General features: G+C 37.6%; 1 protein-coding gene and 1 pseudogene across 2 annotated transcripts in view; one reads left to right on the plus strand and one right to left on the minus strand.

Annotated features, from left to right (window-relative positions):
• Positions 1-16,242, minus strand: part of STAP1 (signal transducing adaptor family member 1) — a 40,969-nt gene extending 24,727 nt beyond the window's left edge. For both annotated transcript variants that reach the window (XM_036415025.2, XM_036415007.2), the window contains exons 1-2: positions 16,033-16,242; positions 2,795-2,866 (exon numbers count right to left, since the gene is read on the minus strand). In XM_036415025.2, the coding sequence (XP_036270918.1) occupies positions 2,795-2,866; positions 16,033-16,152 (192 nt within the window). In that variant the 5' untranslated portion in view covers positions 16,153-16,242. The remainder of the gene's footprint in view (positions 1-2,794; positions 2,867-16,032) is intronic.
• LOC118705903 lies at positions 6,861-7,942 on the plus strand (annotated as a pseudogene).
• Positions 16,243-18,241: the final 1,999 nt, after the last annotated feature.

The raw sequence follows: 18,241 nt of genomic DNA on the forward strand, positions 1-18,241 counted from the left end.
TTTTATAAGATTTATATTATTTTTCTGAACAAAGTAGGACATAAAAATAGTAAGTAATTTCCAGAGTTATTTTTATGTTGGTAAAATTGAGGTTACATTTGGGATGGCCTATTTATTTTCAACGAACAAAGATACATTAAACATAGAAGGAGATGTATAAGGGAAGGAGGACATAAATTAAAATTACATAAGAAACTTTCTCTGATAGACTGTCTAGATTAAGCTCAGTGAATTTTGCTGAGACAGAGGAAGTAACAAAGGAAGAAGTGGCCCAGTTAGATAGAGTGCCTGTACGCTGATCTATTGATTAGAAAAAAAGGAAGTCATATCTTTTTGTTTTTAATTGTAGCATTGAAAAAAGCATGTAAGGTCATATGTCTAATCTAGCTGCTATCCAATGCTTGAATTGCCTCCAGGCTATCCCTCTATGTAGTCATCTAGCCTATGTTGAACATCTCAAACTTGGAAGTTATGTGTCTATGCAGCTTGGCCTGCCAGCAAGTTGTTGTGTGTTTTGTTTGTTTGTTTGTTTGTTTGTTTTATATTAAGCCACAGTTTTCCTTCAGGCAATTTTTATCCATTAATCTTAGTTTCTTTTCATTGCTATAACACTAAACAAGTTTGGTGATTCTTTCTCATGATCTTTTGACAGCCTTTCAAATACTTAAATGCAGCTATAAACTCTTCCCTATCATAGGCTGAATATCTGCAGTTCTCACCTGTTTCACTCCTGTGATTTCTCTTGTCCCCAAAATTCTGCATTCTCTTTTAATGCAATTGACAGGTGGGCAATTCTGCATTATTTTATTGAACAGTCTCTTCATGGCATAGTAGTTAAGAATGCTATCTCGGATGCAAAATTTGGATTGTACTCCTTGCTTTTGCTGTCTGGTCTTGTACAATTTCTTAATCTTTGCACTTGACTACTCAGTTCTATAAAGTGGGGATTAAAATAGTACCTACTTTGCATTTTTGTTTTGAGAATTAAATTAGACAGTACAAGTAAAATGCATGAATGCTCTCTATGTGCCTTACATTTACTATCTCATTTAAACCTTTTTATAACTTTATGAGATAGGCTATTTTTTTATCCTAAGTTTAGAGATTTGAAACTGAGTGTGTTGAAGATGGTTTATTTGCTCCTCTAGATTCACTTTTATCTCTTCATTACCTAACACTCTGCACCATAGTAGGGACCTATGTGGACAACATTATGGGCACCCTTACCCTTTGGTTTCCTGCTGGGTTGGACAGCTGGTGAACATTGGCACGAGATAAAAGAATGAGGAGAGTGAAATCAGGTATTGATTATCCTATGCAATTGCTTCCTCAATCCAAGATCATACTCCTCTCAAAACAGTCATCTTCATATAACTCTCCCACTCTTCTCTCTTTCCTTTATACCCAGGCCTGGTAATCGGGCACTGTTACTAGTCTCAGGGTTCTGTACTAACCTTTGTGGTTTTTCTACATCCTGTCCACTGCTTTGAGTATTGCATCTTTATTAAACTCTCTTCAAATTGCCCAATTTGAGATATCAACTGTTTCCTACTGGTTCCCTGCCTGATACACTGAGACGCAGAGAGGTTAGGTCAGTAGCCCAAGAGACCAAGTGGGCAGAGTGAACAGGGCAGGAACAGGATAAAAACCCAGGCAGTTTACTTGAAGACCAGGCTCTTATCACTAAGTTGTACTGCCTCTTACAGTGAGGAATAACTATTAACTTTCTCACTCAAAATGTGTGTTATACAAGGGCTAGGATAGGGTCTTCATATTTTCACTGACATCAGTGAGAAGTTGGAAGGGAAAACAGAAAAATAAGTTTTGTTAAAATTTTTTATTATAGTTTTTGAAAACACCTTTATATAAATCTTATCTATCCAGAACTCTGGTAAAAGATAATTATATTTTTTAATGACTTCTGGTTAGTCTACCACTAATGGTGCAGAAATGCCTGCAGGTGGAATAGAGGCTCATTCTTTGTTTCTTTCATAAGATCTAGATATGTAATAATGACCTTCTAAGGCAACCACATCCATGGATCAAAATGTTTTTGTTTAAACAAGTTACAGGGTCATAAAATCTATTATAAGCATAGCATTTCAAGGTAGGCAACCATTTGCAAATAAAATGCGTTTTAAACCGCCTCCTTAGCACAGTAGGTAGCGCTTCAGTCTCATAAAATGCATTTTATTTGTGTGGGGGGGATGAAAAACAGTCACCTTTCAATTTTTGTATGGGGAAAAATTAAAATACAAATCAATTATATGAAATTAATATGAATAAATAAATATCATAATCTCTTTGTTGTTTTTCTCATGCTTGAGTTCTTAGAAGTCCTGTTTGGTGAGGTATGCTTTTGTCTTTCCAGAAAAAAAAAATAGTGACATATTGTATGTTATCAAGCTTTAAGGATCATCTATTTCCTTTCAGATTATAACTGCATGTGACAACAGGAGGGAAATTAAGGTTATCACTTGGTATTAAGCAATTGTGTCCAGATGAATAGCTAAAATTTCCACTTTTCCACCAAGTTATCTACTCAGTATCAGAAAAAAAAGAATGCAAAGTTTAAAATATGAGTTAATATCTTCTTCTGAATTGCCCACAAATTTTTATTACCATGGGTTTTATAATTAATAGCCCTTGTAGACAGAAATATTCTTATTTGAATTGATTTTACTATAACATTTTTAACCTTAAAAGACAGAAAATCCCAAATGAATTCCATAATAAAATTCATGACAAGTGTGCATTGGGGAAAAAATTGAATCAGCTGAACATGTTTACTTACTATTGTGCTTTTTCTGTCGTTATAAAAGAAAAGGGTAGTTCCTCTCAACTCTGTCCAATATTGTTTATATTCCTGTGGGAAAGAAAACATAAGCATCAGTGTAATACTCAGCTATTTTCCTATTGAATTTTACTTTGTAACTTGCTTAATTGCTGTGATATATGAGTCTTCTTTATTCTGAGATAAATCGCCTAATTTTTATGGCTTAATTTTACATTTAATTGTTGATTAAATCTTTCACAAATTTATTTTGAAGTAATGCTTTGGCCTGGTGGCTCAGTTGGTTGGAGTGTGGCCCCATACACTAAAAAGGTTACAAGTTCGATCCCTGATCAGGAAGCTGCTACGGTAGTAGGCAACTGATCAATGTTTCTCTCACATCAATGTTTCTCTTTCCCTCTCTCTCTAACATCGATAAGCATATCTTGGGTGAGGATAAAAAAAAATGTGAGATAAAGTGTAGCTTTATCTGTGTTTAAATACAACATTTACCAAAACTTTCCTCATTGATTTGAGACATTCGATTTTCATGTAGTTTCAGTGGAAGCTTGCACCTGTAAAAAGGGCCATTTAAGAGGCCAGGATAGAACATAGGACAAGCATAAACATTTAATATCTCCCTTCTAGGACAGTGGAAAGGATTGTATAAATTAATATATGTACAGCACAGAGCACAGCATGATTCATAGTTTGAATTTAATAAGTAACACATAGATCAAGGAAATGTGAGCAATTAATAATGATAAAAATAACACCATCAAAGCTGAACTTTGAAGTCCAAATTTCATTCCTGTGGTGAAATTTTATATTAATACATTCATGCCAGGACTGACCAGCAGACCCTGAGCGACAGATGAATGGTTACTCTGACATGTTTCTAAGGGGCTGCTTGGCAGGAGACACCAAAACAGCCTTGATTGCCTGCCTCCTTAGGCTTTTATCGTAACAACAGCTTGAACTAAAATTAACCTCAAGATACAACCAGCAGGATAAGTATCCTTGAGAAAACACATGTTTCTACAAGTTGGGTCTAAAAGACTAAACATAGAGATTCCAGCAAAACACTTGGAAGCTCAGACTTGTTTGGAAAGTCAAGGCAGAGGCTGCTGCCTTCAGCAAGGTCCCTCCATGAATCTTCCTTACAGACTTTCCAACCAAGCTTCCTCACATATTCACATTTTATTATTAATACATTCACAACTTTTTAAGTTTTAAAAAAATGTAAATAACCTAGTCAGAATCTCATTTCACCCAAATGAAAGTTTATTTAAGTAAGGGGAATTTATATTTTATGAAGATTGTCTGTATTACAAAAGAATAGCCAGGTAGTTTAAGAAATAAAATCTTTCCACATCTAAGGACTTATCCTCATACATAGCTCTTTCCAAAAGTATGTTTTAAAACTTATGTTATATATTTTAGTCAGTTGCATGGACATGTTGAACATTCTTTCCTTTAGGGTTTAGTAAGTTGAATTTCTATGACTTATTGCATTATCTGAACTTATATTGAGAATTAAGGTTAGAAAGTCATATGAAGAAAATGTTTTCATCTATAATTTAATAAAAGCCTAGGTGACCCTCATGTGATGCCCTCATGGTATCACAAGATGTCCGCCTGCATGTCTTCACAAGATGGCCACGAAAAAAATGGCCAACAGAGGAAGGTAGTAGTGGGTGATCAGGCCAGCAGGGGAGGGCAGTTGGGGGCGATTGGGCTGGCAGGGGAGCAGTTAGGTGTCAATTTGGCCATCAGGGGAGCAGTTAGGAGACAATCAGGCTGTCAGGCAGGTGAGTGGTGAGGAGCCAGCAGTCCCAGATTGTGAGAGGAATGTCTGACTGCCAGTTTAGGCCAGGGTCAGGCCTAAACTGGCATTTGGACATTCCCGAGGGATCCCAGATTGGAGAGGATGCAGGTTGGGCTGAGGGACACCCCTCCAGTGCATGAATTTTATGCACCAGGTCTCTAGTTTGCTTATAAATGTGAAAACACTTGTATATATATTATGGTGTTTTGTATCTCTTTAATACTAACGTATACTTTATTCCTTTTTTGATCATAAAAATGTCATCTCTTCATAATTTATATACTTATTTTCTCAAATAATGGGAACTCTATAACCTATTGTTTTTATTTGTCTCGGCTTTCAGGAAGCTCAAGGCTATATTCTTTCTGAATTACAACAACCATCTTTCTCATATTCTTAGTAGAACTGTTTTCTTCCTTTGCCTTCATAGCTGATAAGATACTATCAATATATTAGTCAGCTTTTGTTATGTGACAAGCTTACCCTCAAACTTGGTGGACTAAAACAGCAAATACTTTCATTTTTTTTATAATTCTATGGATGGCTGATGATTCTTTAAATGACGATACTTCTTATGCCCAAATTGTCTAGGGTGGCCTCACTATTTGCCTGAGGTCTAACCTGGGAATGCAGAAAAAATGACTGAAGTGGTATAGTCAGAAATATACTTGGTCTTTGTGCTCCAGTTCCTGGCATAAAGATCCTAAAACTGGAATGATAGGAGTGTTTTTTGTTACTCATAATGAGCCCCTTAATGTCATCCCTGAGTTTATAATAATGAGATGATTTAGAGAAAATCCATGGAGAGTTTCAGGTTGGGTCTGGTCCCCAAAAGAACAAATGATTAGAGGGTTGGAACTTTCAGCCCCACTTACTGACCTCCAAGAAGGAGAGGGAGTAGGGTGGTTTTAGAAATTAAGCTTTATAAAAACTTTTGAACAATGACATTTGCTGAGCTTCCTAATTAGTGGACACACGACATGCTGAGTGAGTGGTTCACCCCGACTTCACAGGGACAGAAGCACTCACTAGTGCTTAGGAGCCTTCCAGACTTTGCCCTATCTACCACCTCATCTAGCTGTTCATTTGTATTCTTTACCAGTAAATGTAAGGAAAGCATCTTCTTGAGTTTTGTGAGCCATTCTAGTAAACTGTCAAGTCTTAGGAGGGGGTCGTGGCAACTCCTGATTTATAGCCAATCAGAAGTGTGGGAGGCCAGGAACTTGCAATTGGTGACTGAAGTTCGGGAGGGCAGCCTTGTGGAACTGAGACCTTAATTAAGCAGCGAATTCTGCACTAAATCAGGGTAGGTGGCTAGCTTCACAATTGAACTGAATGGTTCAGCAACCAGTTGGTGTTCACAGAATCACAGAATTGGCTGTTGGTGTTGGGAAACACTCCAATGAGACAACTGGAGGCTCCCGCCACCTGGCTTCATTCTTTAGCTAGCCTCGACTTGTTCTCATCCCGGCAGACAGATTCCCGGGAGCAAGAGAGCAAAACCCAATGTGCAAGTACTTTCTAATCCTCTGCCTTTGTCATGTTTACCAAAGCATGACCCAGGCCAGATTAAAGCCATAGGAAACTAGACTCAGCTTCTTTATAGAAGGAGCAGAAAAGTCCCATTTCAAAAGGGAGAGCATATAGTGAGGCTTGAACAAATTGGTAGTGTTTCTGCAACAATCTATATCAGGGGGGGAGATGGAACTTGGAGCAAAGCTTCCTAGTCTGAGTCCTGTGGTTTTTCCTCTCCATCCCACCTCCCCATTGAGAGCTGACCATCATGTAATGTAATGAACCTGCTGATGCCTCCTGACCAAGAACGAGTTACCATAGGAAAGAACGGTTCCAACGCGCATAGGATTGAAGGAGCAGCCAATAGATGGTCTCCAAATGAGTAGTTATAAAGCTGGGCAAAGAGATTCTTCCTCTCGTCTGAAGTCCAGGTGCCCAAAATATAATTGACACATCTCAGAGTCAAGCAGTTTCACAAGGCAAGAGAACACATCTCATTTCGGCCCCAACAGAAGTCTTTTCCTCTTTTCATTTAGGATGCATTGCTATTGGCATCACAATTGCCTTTCACCTTGTCTCTGCTGTCTTCTTATGGCCTCCCATCTATCCTCCATAGAGCTGCCAGAGTAGGTCTGCATACATGGTGAGTTTGGGAGGAGTATGCTCACCTTAGCCCCTTCCTGCCCTCTCTCAGCTCAGCTTACCAGGAGAGAGTGGGTGGTCTGCTCTGTTCTCTGCCATGGGGCAAAGGGTCTCCAAGAGACCCTGTGACTCTTAAACCTAATCAGTGATTCAAGGTCACCCAAGGCTATCCTAGTAAGATGTTAGCACAGTTTTGGCCTGAAATCTAAACCACATATAGATAGGTTGATTTTATTAATAACACAATAACTATGGCAGGGCAGGCCAATGCCTCTTGGGACTGCTGGATTTCCATGATGCCACTGCTAGTTGAGGGGCAACGAGTGCAGCTGCCGAGGTCCTCTGGGGACCTCGTTGGAGCCCACCCGCTTCTGGAGGTAATGGGGCTACCTGCTTGACACATTGTGATGGAACTGACCCCAAAGCTGAGGTCCCCTTGATCATGAACTCCATAAAATCCTTGGAGTTCAACGTGGAAGGTTGGAAGTGCACCTCGTGGACGGCTACAGTGACACAAAGACTTACCGTCAACTTCTTAGTGAGTCTGACAGACTAGAAGATGACATTCACATAGTGACCTTATGGGTGACAGAATTAAATGACTGGGAAGAAAACAAAAACCACCTTCCAATCACTTGGGGCATTGCTGTCAATGTTAGAACTGCAGAGATCTACAGAGCCTCCTTCCAAGGCCTGGAGGAGGAGCTGCGTGCCTGCTGCCCGAGCTTCAACAGGAGGTCCGATGGTTAGGATTTCCGATGCAAAGACGGAGCAACTTTGTATAGGACTGTGTTTCTGGGTGCCATTTCCACGCGTGGATTTCCGGTTGCAGCAAGATGACAAGCAAATACTAGAGAAACTTTCCATTCCACCTCTGGAATGGGTGAGCCCCCTCACTTTGTTGAACATATTAGAACAACCTTGATGTGTGTGTGTGTGTGTGTGTGTGTGTGTGTGTGTGTGTGTTTTAAATACCCTCATCTCCAACAAATACACTATTTCCTGAAAATAAAGCTCTACTCTACAAAAAAAAAAAAAAAAGAAAGAAAGAAAGAAAGAAAAAAAGAAAGAAAGAAAGAAAGAAAGGAAGAAAGAGATGGCTTATGGGGAAAGACCCCTTCTCCAAGAAGCTAAAAATAGGAATTACCAAAGAAAGCAACTTTTTGGCATGATAGAGACCATTGATAGGGATTGAATAGAATTTGAATGTTGGATCTACAGTATATCCATTGAGTCTTAGTGTCTTTCAAATGACTTTCAAAATAAAATCTTATTTGGCAAAGGAAAAAAAAGTAACTAGTTGATATTCATTTGTGTGGCCCCTGTGTCTTAATATTTTAATATTTTAATGGTTTCAAGCTGGGAAAGGGCAAGTCCCAACAAACAAGTATAAAAATGTACAGGGCAGGGGAGGTGGGGATAATTGGATTTTTAGTAGAAATGTTCATCGTTTTAATTAGCTTCATTAACCCACCACCAGACAGAAAAACTACAGAGAGTGATAGCCAGTCAAGGTTTATTGATTTCTCTAATTGGGGTGCTACTAGGGTTTCTTTTTAGAATGATTAAAATGTTGAAATTTAAATAGTGGTGATAGTTGCATAACTCGGTGAATATAGTAAAAACACTGAAATGTAATAATAATGTTGATGATGATAATAATAATAACTACTGTGTTGTTTTTGTATGTGTAAGGGTTCACTATTAAGGGGCCAAGAATAGAGTAGGGAAACCATCCTTCTATTGTCTCAAGGACTTGTTGAGGATTGAATGAAATAATGTATGTAAAGCACATAGAATCTGGGATCCTTAATGTTGGCCGCTAAAAAGACAAACAAACAAAAAACATTCAATCTACAATGTGTAGATTGATGTAGCCACTGTAGAAAACAGTATGGCATTTCCTCAAAAATTTAAAAATGGATCTGCCTTAGGACCCAGCGATTCTACTTCTGGTTATTTATCTAAAGAAACTCAAAACACGAATTTGAAAGAATATATATGAGCCCTATGTTCATTTTAGAGTTATTTACATAGCCAAGATATGGAACTAAGCCACATGTCCATCAATAGATGAGTTAATAAAATAAAAAAAACCCTTGGTACATAGTATGTGCAATGGAATATTATTATACTTGGCCATAGAAAAGAATGAAATCTTACCATTTGCAACAGAATGGAAGGACCTAGAAAGTATTATGCTCAGTAAAATAAGTCAGACAAAGAAAGATAAATATCACATGATTTCACTTATATGTGCGTTCTAAAGAACAAAATAAATTAACAAACAAAGAGTTGAAACAGACTCATAGACATGGAGAACAATCTGGTGGTTGGTGAATGGATTATGAAGTACAACTTGGGCCGAAGCCGGGTTTGGCTCAGTGGTAGAGTGTTGGTCTGCGGACTGAAAGGTCCCAGGTTCGATTCTGGTCAAGGGCATGTATCTTGGTTGCGGGCACATCCCCGGTAGGGGGTGTGCAAGAGGCAGCTGGTTGATGCTTCTCTCTCATCGACGTTTCTAGCTCTCTATCTCTCTCCCTTTCTCTCTGTTAAATATCAATAAAATATATATATTTTTTTTAAAAAAAGAACTACAACTTGGTAGTTACAAAATAGTCATAGGGAATATAGTCAATAATATTGTTATAACTATGTATGATGTCAGGTGAAACACTATATAAATTATATGATTGTCTAATCACTAAACTCTACATTGAAACCAATATAAATTACATTTGAAAAAAAATAAAATTGCCTCTTTACTCACATTATTAACAGATACTTTGCACACTTTCATATAGCCTTAAGTTAAGAGATAGAAAACTGCATTGAGAAATATGGCTTGAGAAACTTACTAATATATACTGTGTCTAAGTTCAAAGCAGATGTTCTGCAAGAACCATGGGAGTAGCCTCTTTATTGAAAAATTCTCTTGAACTTTCTCAGATCTGACTTGAGACTAAAATATAAAACAATTCAAGTTTATCTTAGGAGCTTTTAAAAAAAAATCATAACTTTCTTTTTAAGGCTTTCATATCCTGCTTTAGTTGTAAGCCTGTCAATGTAGGCAGCCGGTCAAAGCTACACTAGTATTTTGTAACAAGGACAAGGGTGAAGGGGACTGGAGAAGAGATCAGAATGTAGATATATTGGTTAGAGAAATTAACGATGGGCTTGTGTAGCTTTACTGACATATAACATCTAAGATCAAGTCCAAATTTGAGACTGATTGTTGGAGGGAAAGAAAACAAGAGAAACCCTGAAAGTCAAAGTCTGCCACTATGTTCATCGCTTTAATTAGCTTCATTCGTATCAACCCACCACCAGGCAGAAAAACTACAGAGAGTAATAGCCAGTCAAGGGTTATTGATTTCCCTCTGTATGTACATGCAGACATCCATTTATGCTCCTGAGAAAAATTACAGAGTTGTTTAGTCATTACAGAATGATATGAATTGGTAGTATTAGCCAGGGAAAAATGAGAGTTCTACTGGTAAATGAGCATATAGATTTATGGGAAGAATTAAGGAAAATTTATTAAAAGAGAGAAGAAGCAAAAACACTTTTTTTTTTTTTTTTTTTTTTTTTTTTTAGTAAAGGCAGCCTGAAGGAAACATAAGGTTACAAATAGCAATAGGTCCTGTGAACTCCAACCACAGCCACAAACCTAAAAGATCAGATCAAACTTATATTCAATATGCAAAGACCTATGGACCAGGTCTTAATTAGTTTCTGATAAGTTCTCAGGAATAACAGCATTATAATCTGAGTCTTGTATAAATATCACTCTCTTGCCCTGGTTGGTTGCTCAGTGGTTAGACTGAGCAGAGCATCAGCTCATGGACTGAAGGGTCACAGATTTGATTCTGGTCAAGAGCACATACCTGGACTTCAGGCTCAATCCTTGGCCCTGAGTCATGGTGTGTATGGGGAGTCAACCAATTGATGTGTGTCTCTTGCATTTATGTTTTTCTCTCTCTCCCCTTCCTTTCCATTCCATTCTCTCTAAAACTCAATGGGAAAAATATCCTTGATGAGGATTAACAAAAATAATAATGATGACAATATCACTCTCAATAAGCAACATCTAGTTATATATTTAAGTTTGAAGAACTCATTTTTGAATGAAATACAATTAGCACAAAGTTTCTTACTTTTTAGCAATCACTTATGTTGAGTCACTGAAGTAAGAAAAGGGACTAAAATGGGACTACTGAATGTATTGCTTGCTTCAAAATCATTACATAGTCTTATATAGAGTTTAAGGTCCCTATCTCATTTTCATGCAATTAAACAAATGTTTGAAATTACCGAGCTTCCCATTGAGCTCAGTGTGATAAAGAATCTAGTGATTGGACATTCCCAACCTTTGGAAGCCCGCAATCAAATGGAAATAGAACTTCAGTTTGAGAGGCGGCATGATGATGTAAAGTGCTGGCAATAAATTCCAAACGAGGCTCCTTATTAGATGAGGAACCTTGACCATCGCATCTGTGAGCCACACCTCATTCATCTGTGAAGGGGATAAAATAATTTCTATCCAGAAGAGTTACTATAAGGATTAGAGTGATAGGACTTTAAGAGCCCAGCATGAGCTCAGCTGGCAAGGTTCAGTGGTTAAGTGTCGACCTATGAATCAGGAGGTCACAGTTTGATTCCTGATCAGGGCACATGTCCAGATTGTGGACTCAGTTCCCAGTGGGGCAGTGCAGGAGGCAGCCTATCAATGATTCTCTCTCATCATTGATGTTTCTATCTCTCGCTCCCTCTAACTTCCCCTCTGAAAGAGTATATATATTAGAATATATATATATATATATATATATATATATATATATATATATATATTAGAGTATATATATTTTAAAAGCCCAGCATGATGAGTATATATATTTTAAAAGCCCAGCATGATGTATGCCATCTGCCAACCTGAAGAAAATATACCCATTATTATATAGCCCATTTGATCATCACAGCAACCCATTCAGTTTTACAAAAGAAGAACAGATTAAAAGACTTAAGAGACTTGCCCACATTCCATAGTTGGGCTGATATTTATATCTTCTGACTTTCCAGTGCTCTTTCTCATTAATAACTAGTAAAAATGGGCTATAATGCAAAATCCAGTTAAGTTCCTCTCTATCCCATGTCCCCAATAAAAAAACTCTCCTTTTTCTCATGAGCAAGCAAAGTGCCTTTGCTTAAGGAAGGATGTATAGTGGTCTCCAAAATGGGACACATAAACTGCAGAGGTATGCAAAGAGGAAGAAACTTTTAAAATATCTAATTATATTTCATCTTCCTTAATTCCTTTTTTGCATATCTCTAATAATTTGCTTAAAGCATTAGTACACAAGTATAAGTATATAATTTCTAAATAGATTGATAGTCTTATATTAGAGATCTGTGTGTAAAAACCTTGAAAACGGTGTGTTATTTTTTAAATTTTTTTATTAAATTATTATCTGTGTACATATCTTACCATTCCCCCCCCTCATTCCTACCCTCCCCCCCCAGAGTTTTGTGTCCATTGGTTGTACTTATATGCATGTATACAAGTCCTTCGGTTGATCTATTATCTCCCCCAGATCTCCCTCCCCTCCCCGCTGGTGTGTTATTTTTAAAAACTGACCTGGCCACCCTCCTTCCCTAACCACTAAGCTGTTCACCCGAAACCAATACAAAATAAACTTGCAAGAAAAAAAAAATTGACCTGGCCAGCGTGGCTCAGTGGTTGAGTGTTGATCTATGGACTAGAAGGTCACGTTTTGATTCTGGTCAGGGCACTTGCCCTAGTTGCAGGCTCGATACCCAATGTGGGGCATGCAGGAGGCAGCCGATCCATGATTCTCTCTCATCATGGATGTTTCTATCTCTCTCTTTCCCTTCCTCTCTGAAATCAATAAAAAATGTGTATTTTTAAAAATATATGTCCTATTGATTTCAGAGAGGAAGAAAAAAGGAGAGAGAGATAGAAACATCCATGATGAGAGAGAATCATGGATCGGCTGCCTCCTGCAAGGCCCCCACTGGGGATCGAGCCCACAATCCAGGCATGTGCCCTTGACCAGAACCAAACCTGGGATCTTTCAGTTCGCAGGCAGATGCTCTATCCACTGAGCCAAACTGGCTAGGGCAAAAATATGCTTTTTTTAAAAATTAAAAAAAGAAAAGAAAACGCACCTGAGATAGCCCTGAAATCTTCCTAAAGAAATTACTGGCAACTAGAGGACTAGTAAGAGAAATGTTATTTTGATATTATTATGATGACCACATTCTTATGTTCAGGCTAAAAAGAAGACATATTACACATATTGTTTTTAATGTTAGCATATCACAGATGGAAGAAACTGAGATGCTCTCTTATTTTCAAACAGTTCCAGAAAAAATGGCATTTTCCCCATTTATAAGAACTGTGCTGCAGTTGATGCCCCACTGTGTCATTTTATAGATCCTATTATCAAATAAATCTTCCTGATTAATCCACAATTCTAGTGCTGTGGTTAAAGTAAATTTTTCCACATTACTTTTCCTGTGAAGATTCGGTACTTTTAATGGAGCTAAGACACACCTCTTAACATGTAATAAACCTTATAAACCAGGTTACTTCTCAGTTATACATCCTCTAGCTCAAATGTTCTGATTTCCTTCAACAGAGATTTCACTTAACACTCTGCAGAGTCTCCCAACTCTTCAGCACATTAGCTCCAAAGATGACCTTCAATATGCCATTGGCTCACCTTCCTTTCAAAGGTTCCTTGACATTGTATGGCCATATGCTTAGAAATCCCGCTATTTTCCTTAGCTTTTCCTCACAGCTTCCGTTTTCAGACATTCTATCAATACAGCTCTCCTTTGAGCCACATTACTTGTAGACTCAAAACTGATTTTATTATGTTAATAAGAATATTATAAAAAACAATGAATAGGAAGAGAATGAATCTAGCCTTTGGTGTGAGCCAGATGTTTTACATTGTTATCCCTTTAATCCTTGAAACCACCCTATTAGTAATAATTTTTGTCACTCTCTTGCTCTGTTCTCCCTGTCGTACAAGTAAAAGATTCTTTGCTATGTAATTGGGTAAGTCAGTCGTCGCTCCTTACTAAACTTACCCCTTTTTGTTGTTGTTAATTTCACACGAGCATATTTTTTTCCATTGATGTTTTTTAGACAGAGTGGAAAGGAGGAGGAGACACAGAGAGAAATATCGATTAGTTGCCCCCGTGGTGGGGGGTGGGGGGCTGGAGGGAGTGGTGGGAGCGGTCAGGGATCAAGCTGCTCTATGTGCCCTTGACCAGAATTGAACTGGAGGGCCGGTGCTCTAACAGCTGACCCAAACCAGCTAAGGCTAAACTTAGCCTTGTCCAAGTAAGGTCTTCGTGTTTTATTCATATTCTCCAGTACCAAATGTGATGCTTATTGCATAGGAGGCACTCGATAGGTGTTGCTTGAATGGATAAATAGACTGAGCGCCTACTGTATCCCTGGCATTGTACCTTGGGAGGCAAGTCATGTTCTCTCCATCTGATAGGTGAGGAAATTGAGTCCCAAGGAGACTGACTAACTTGTATAAGATCATAAGCTGTAAGTAGCAAAACCAGGTAAAGTCATGTTTTACTGACACTCTAAAATCCTGTTTCTCCCCTTAACCATACCAAGGGGATGCCTTCTTTAAACATGAAAAGGAATCTGATATCAAAAACAGTTACTATAAATACTTGGAAAACAACCAATGAATGACAAAATTTAAATTAGAAATTCCTTTTTTCCAACTTCTCTTTCCTGGCAAAGTGTGACAATGTGGCTAACCGATGGTGACAAGGCTGAATTCACTTTTAAAGCATGTAAATTCACGCAAAAAATAATCCAATGTAACTGACAAATATTAAAAATGCATATTTAGCACCCATAACAGAATACAAATTCCCATGTCTTTACTATTCTCAATAATAAATGGTCTTATTATGTATGAAAAAATATGTGCCATTATAAATATTTTCATATACACAATTTCCCCTAAGTAATAATAAATCCACAGGAAAAAATATTAATATTATTAGTAGTAAATACTTCTTATGGCATTTTTCAAAACACTTAAATTTTTCTAGTTTCAATTAATATTAAAATTTCATAAAATTTGAGCTGTTAGTGATTTTTTTTTTTTTTTAGTAACAGGCACTGTGTTTATTTCTCTCACTAATTTCAAATTATTCATAATTGCTATTCTAAAAGCACTGATTTTAACTATGATTTTTCATTTTTACATTTTAAAAATATGGCTTAGAGGTTGAGCATTGACCTATGAATCAGAAGGTCACGGTTCCATTCCTGGTCAGTTTGTGGGCTCGATCCCCAGATGAGGATGTGCAGGAGGCAGCTGATCAATGATTCTCTTTCATCATTGATGTTTCTATCTCTCTCTCATTCTCCCTTCCTCTCTGAAATCAATACAAATATATTAAAAGAAATGGGATGCTTTGTGAATTTTCTTACAGAATGTATTTATGTCATGTGGAGTATATACCACCCACAAAGCACCCTATGTATTATCCTTTATTATTCTTTCTTAAATTTTTTTATCTTTTGAACTTACAATCTTGAACAGTATTTTTAAAGCATACTTTATACATAAGTTAAACTTTATACATAATGTATTACTTTTACCATTTTCACATTTTTTACAAAAGTTTACCACTTTAGAAAAATAATTTGATCCTTATTTATAAACTTCACACAACTGAGAATAGGAGCAGAAGGCTTAATTTCAATCGTAATATTTTATCTTAATGATACAAGTCATCATGGAAGCAGAGTAGTAAGTTGCAATGAAAAATACAGGAAACATTTCATCTATTAAGCCAAAATCTGTGATGTGTAAATTAATTCTTTGGAAGTTTAGCTTATTGAACTTTTTTATCTTAGTAACTTAGTATTAAAACTTTATGTTATCATATGCAGAGGTTGGCAAAAGCAGGTTTACAGTTGTGAGTATGTAAAACTCAGGGTTTATTCTTGTATCATGTATTTTTCCATATGAACAACTGTAAACCTACTTTTGCCCGCCCTTGTATAATACATACATATATACACATATGTTTAAGCAATGCATTGTATTTAAGTTGTGCAAGAATGGGATAATATTTCTGAGCTCCAGGAAGAGGGTTTAATCGCAACAGAAACAAGGAGGTCCTAGTCACATCACAACACCATGAAATACACGTTCTATTCAGACAGAAGCTGCTAAGTTACCATTATCATCTGTGGACTTACCTGGTGTTCTGAGCGCTTGACTAATAAAAAACCTTCAAAGTATAAAGGCAGAGCAGTGATCTTTAACCTTTCTTGGAAGATCCTCCGAGGGGCTGGTTTCGGGGGCTTCTTAGCCATCATGCTCTCTTGTGGGTGTGTAGTTTGGTTTCAGCTGTATCCAGTCTCAAACAAAATGAGATCTACCTTGTGTGAGAGGAAAAGGCAACTGTTCAAAGAGGAAGTCCCAACTCGATTTTAAACCACTAACAGGACACACACACACACACACACACACACACATTCTTTCCTTTACTTTTTATGAGGTAAGATAAAACAGGCACAGACCAGCTTTGAGAAAGCAATGTCTGAATAAACTACATGTCCTTGGAACGACAATAACAAAATAAACAGAAGATTAACATCACCTGAAGATGAAAGGAACCCATTTGGAGATTCTGGGCTTTAGAGGAGACTTCAAGGTCACATTTGTTTACATTTTGTTTTAATTGTTGTCCATTTTTATCCCCAGAAGGCATGACTTTGATTAACTCCACTAAAAATTAATTCATAAGTGAACTTTATTTGGACTATTTCTGTTGTATTGCAGGACCAGGCTTTGTTTAAATTTTAAGAAAAATGGAGCTTTTATTCCATGCCCATTTTGATGGTCCACTAAGCATAAAACACAGAGATGGGAACATGAAATTTTCCACTTCTTTTTGGTCAGTATTTTAAATTTTTGGGTAACCAATGGATATTTCACAAAATGTTTGGCAGAGAAAGCTTTACATTTTCAAACTTTTATTTTATGCTTTCTGAGCATAAAATTAAAAAAAAATTAAATTAAAACCTGTCAGAATGGCCAACATCAACAAATCAACAAACGACAAGTGTTGGCGAGGTTGCGGAGAAAAAGGAACCCTCGTGCACTGCTGGTGGGAATGCAGACTGGTGGAGAACAGTGTGGAGTTTCCTAAAAAAAAAACTGAAAATGGAACTCCCATTTGACCCAGTAATCCCACTTCTAGGAATATATCCCAAGAAACTAGAAACACCAATCAGAAAGGATATATGTACCCCTATGTTCATAGCAGCACAATCTACAATAGCCAGAATTTGGAAACAGCCTAGGTGCCCGTCAGCAGATGATTGGATCCAAAAACTATGGTACGTCTACACAATGGAATACTATGCTGCCATAAAAAGAAGGAATTCTCATCATTTGCAGCAACCTGGATGGAATTGGAGAACATCATGCTGAGTGAAATAAGCCAATCAATGAAAGAGAAACACCTCATGACCTCACTCATTTGTGGATGATAAAGAACATTATAAACTGATGAACCAAGAGAAAGATATAGAGACAGTAAAGCAACAGGCAGACTGTCAAATTACAGTGGGGAGGGGAGGAAGATCTGGGGGAGATAATAGATCAACCGAAGGACTTGTGTACATGCATATAAGTACAACCAATGGACATAAAACTCTGAGGAGGGAGGGTATGTATGGGAGGGAGGGAGGGGGGCAAAAAAAAATCAATAAAATATATTTTAAAAAATTAAATTAAAAAAATAACATATATTTTTGTTATTTTATGCTTTCTGAGCTGTGTATCACTCATGCTGTGATGTTTAGATGAGGTCCTTTCTGTTATCTAGTGAGATTTACAGAGCTTCACTGGGACCAAAATGCAACTAACAGTGCCCTGTGGGGAATGGTCACTGAGAGACTGGAGTTAGTTCAATCCTGGAAAAGGAATAATGGAAGAAGGAACACTGGGAGGAATTCTGGTTTGTTTTTGCAGGGTCCCGAGAAGTTCCACCATTTGATATTTCACCCTCAATATTTCAGAAAAACTCTTGATTGAGTAGCCTGGGCCTGAGCATTCTCTACATCTGAACCAGCCTATTCTCAGAAACCGAAGCAAGCCAGGCACCTTCCAACTGATGACTCCTTTGTTGTTGTTATTGTTAATCCTCACTCCAGGATATTTTTCCATTGATTTTTAGAGAGAGTGGAAGGGAGAGGGAGAGATAGAGAGAAATATTGATGTGCAAGAGTGCATGCACCCTGACCAGGGCCAGGGATCCTACAACCCAGGTACATGCCCTTGACCAGAAACGAACCCAGGACCCTCATTCCCTGGGCTGATGCTCTATCCACTGAACCAAACCGGCTTAGGGCTGATCCTTCTTTTCTAATGGGGAGAACACATGCTTTCCTCCACCAG

The sequence above is a fragment of the Pipistrellus kuhlii genome, unplaced genomic scaffold, assembly GCF_014108245.1.
Source record: "Pipistrellus kuhlii isolate mPipKuh1 unplaced genomic scaffold, mPipKuh1.p scaffold_m20_p_1, whole genome shotgun sequence".
Taxonomy (NCBI): domain Eukaryota; kingdom Metazoa; phylum Chordata; class Mammalia; order Chiroptera; family Vespertilionidae; genus Pipistrellus; species Pipistrellus kuhlii.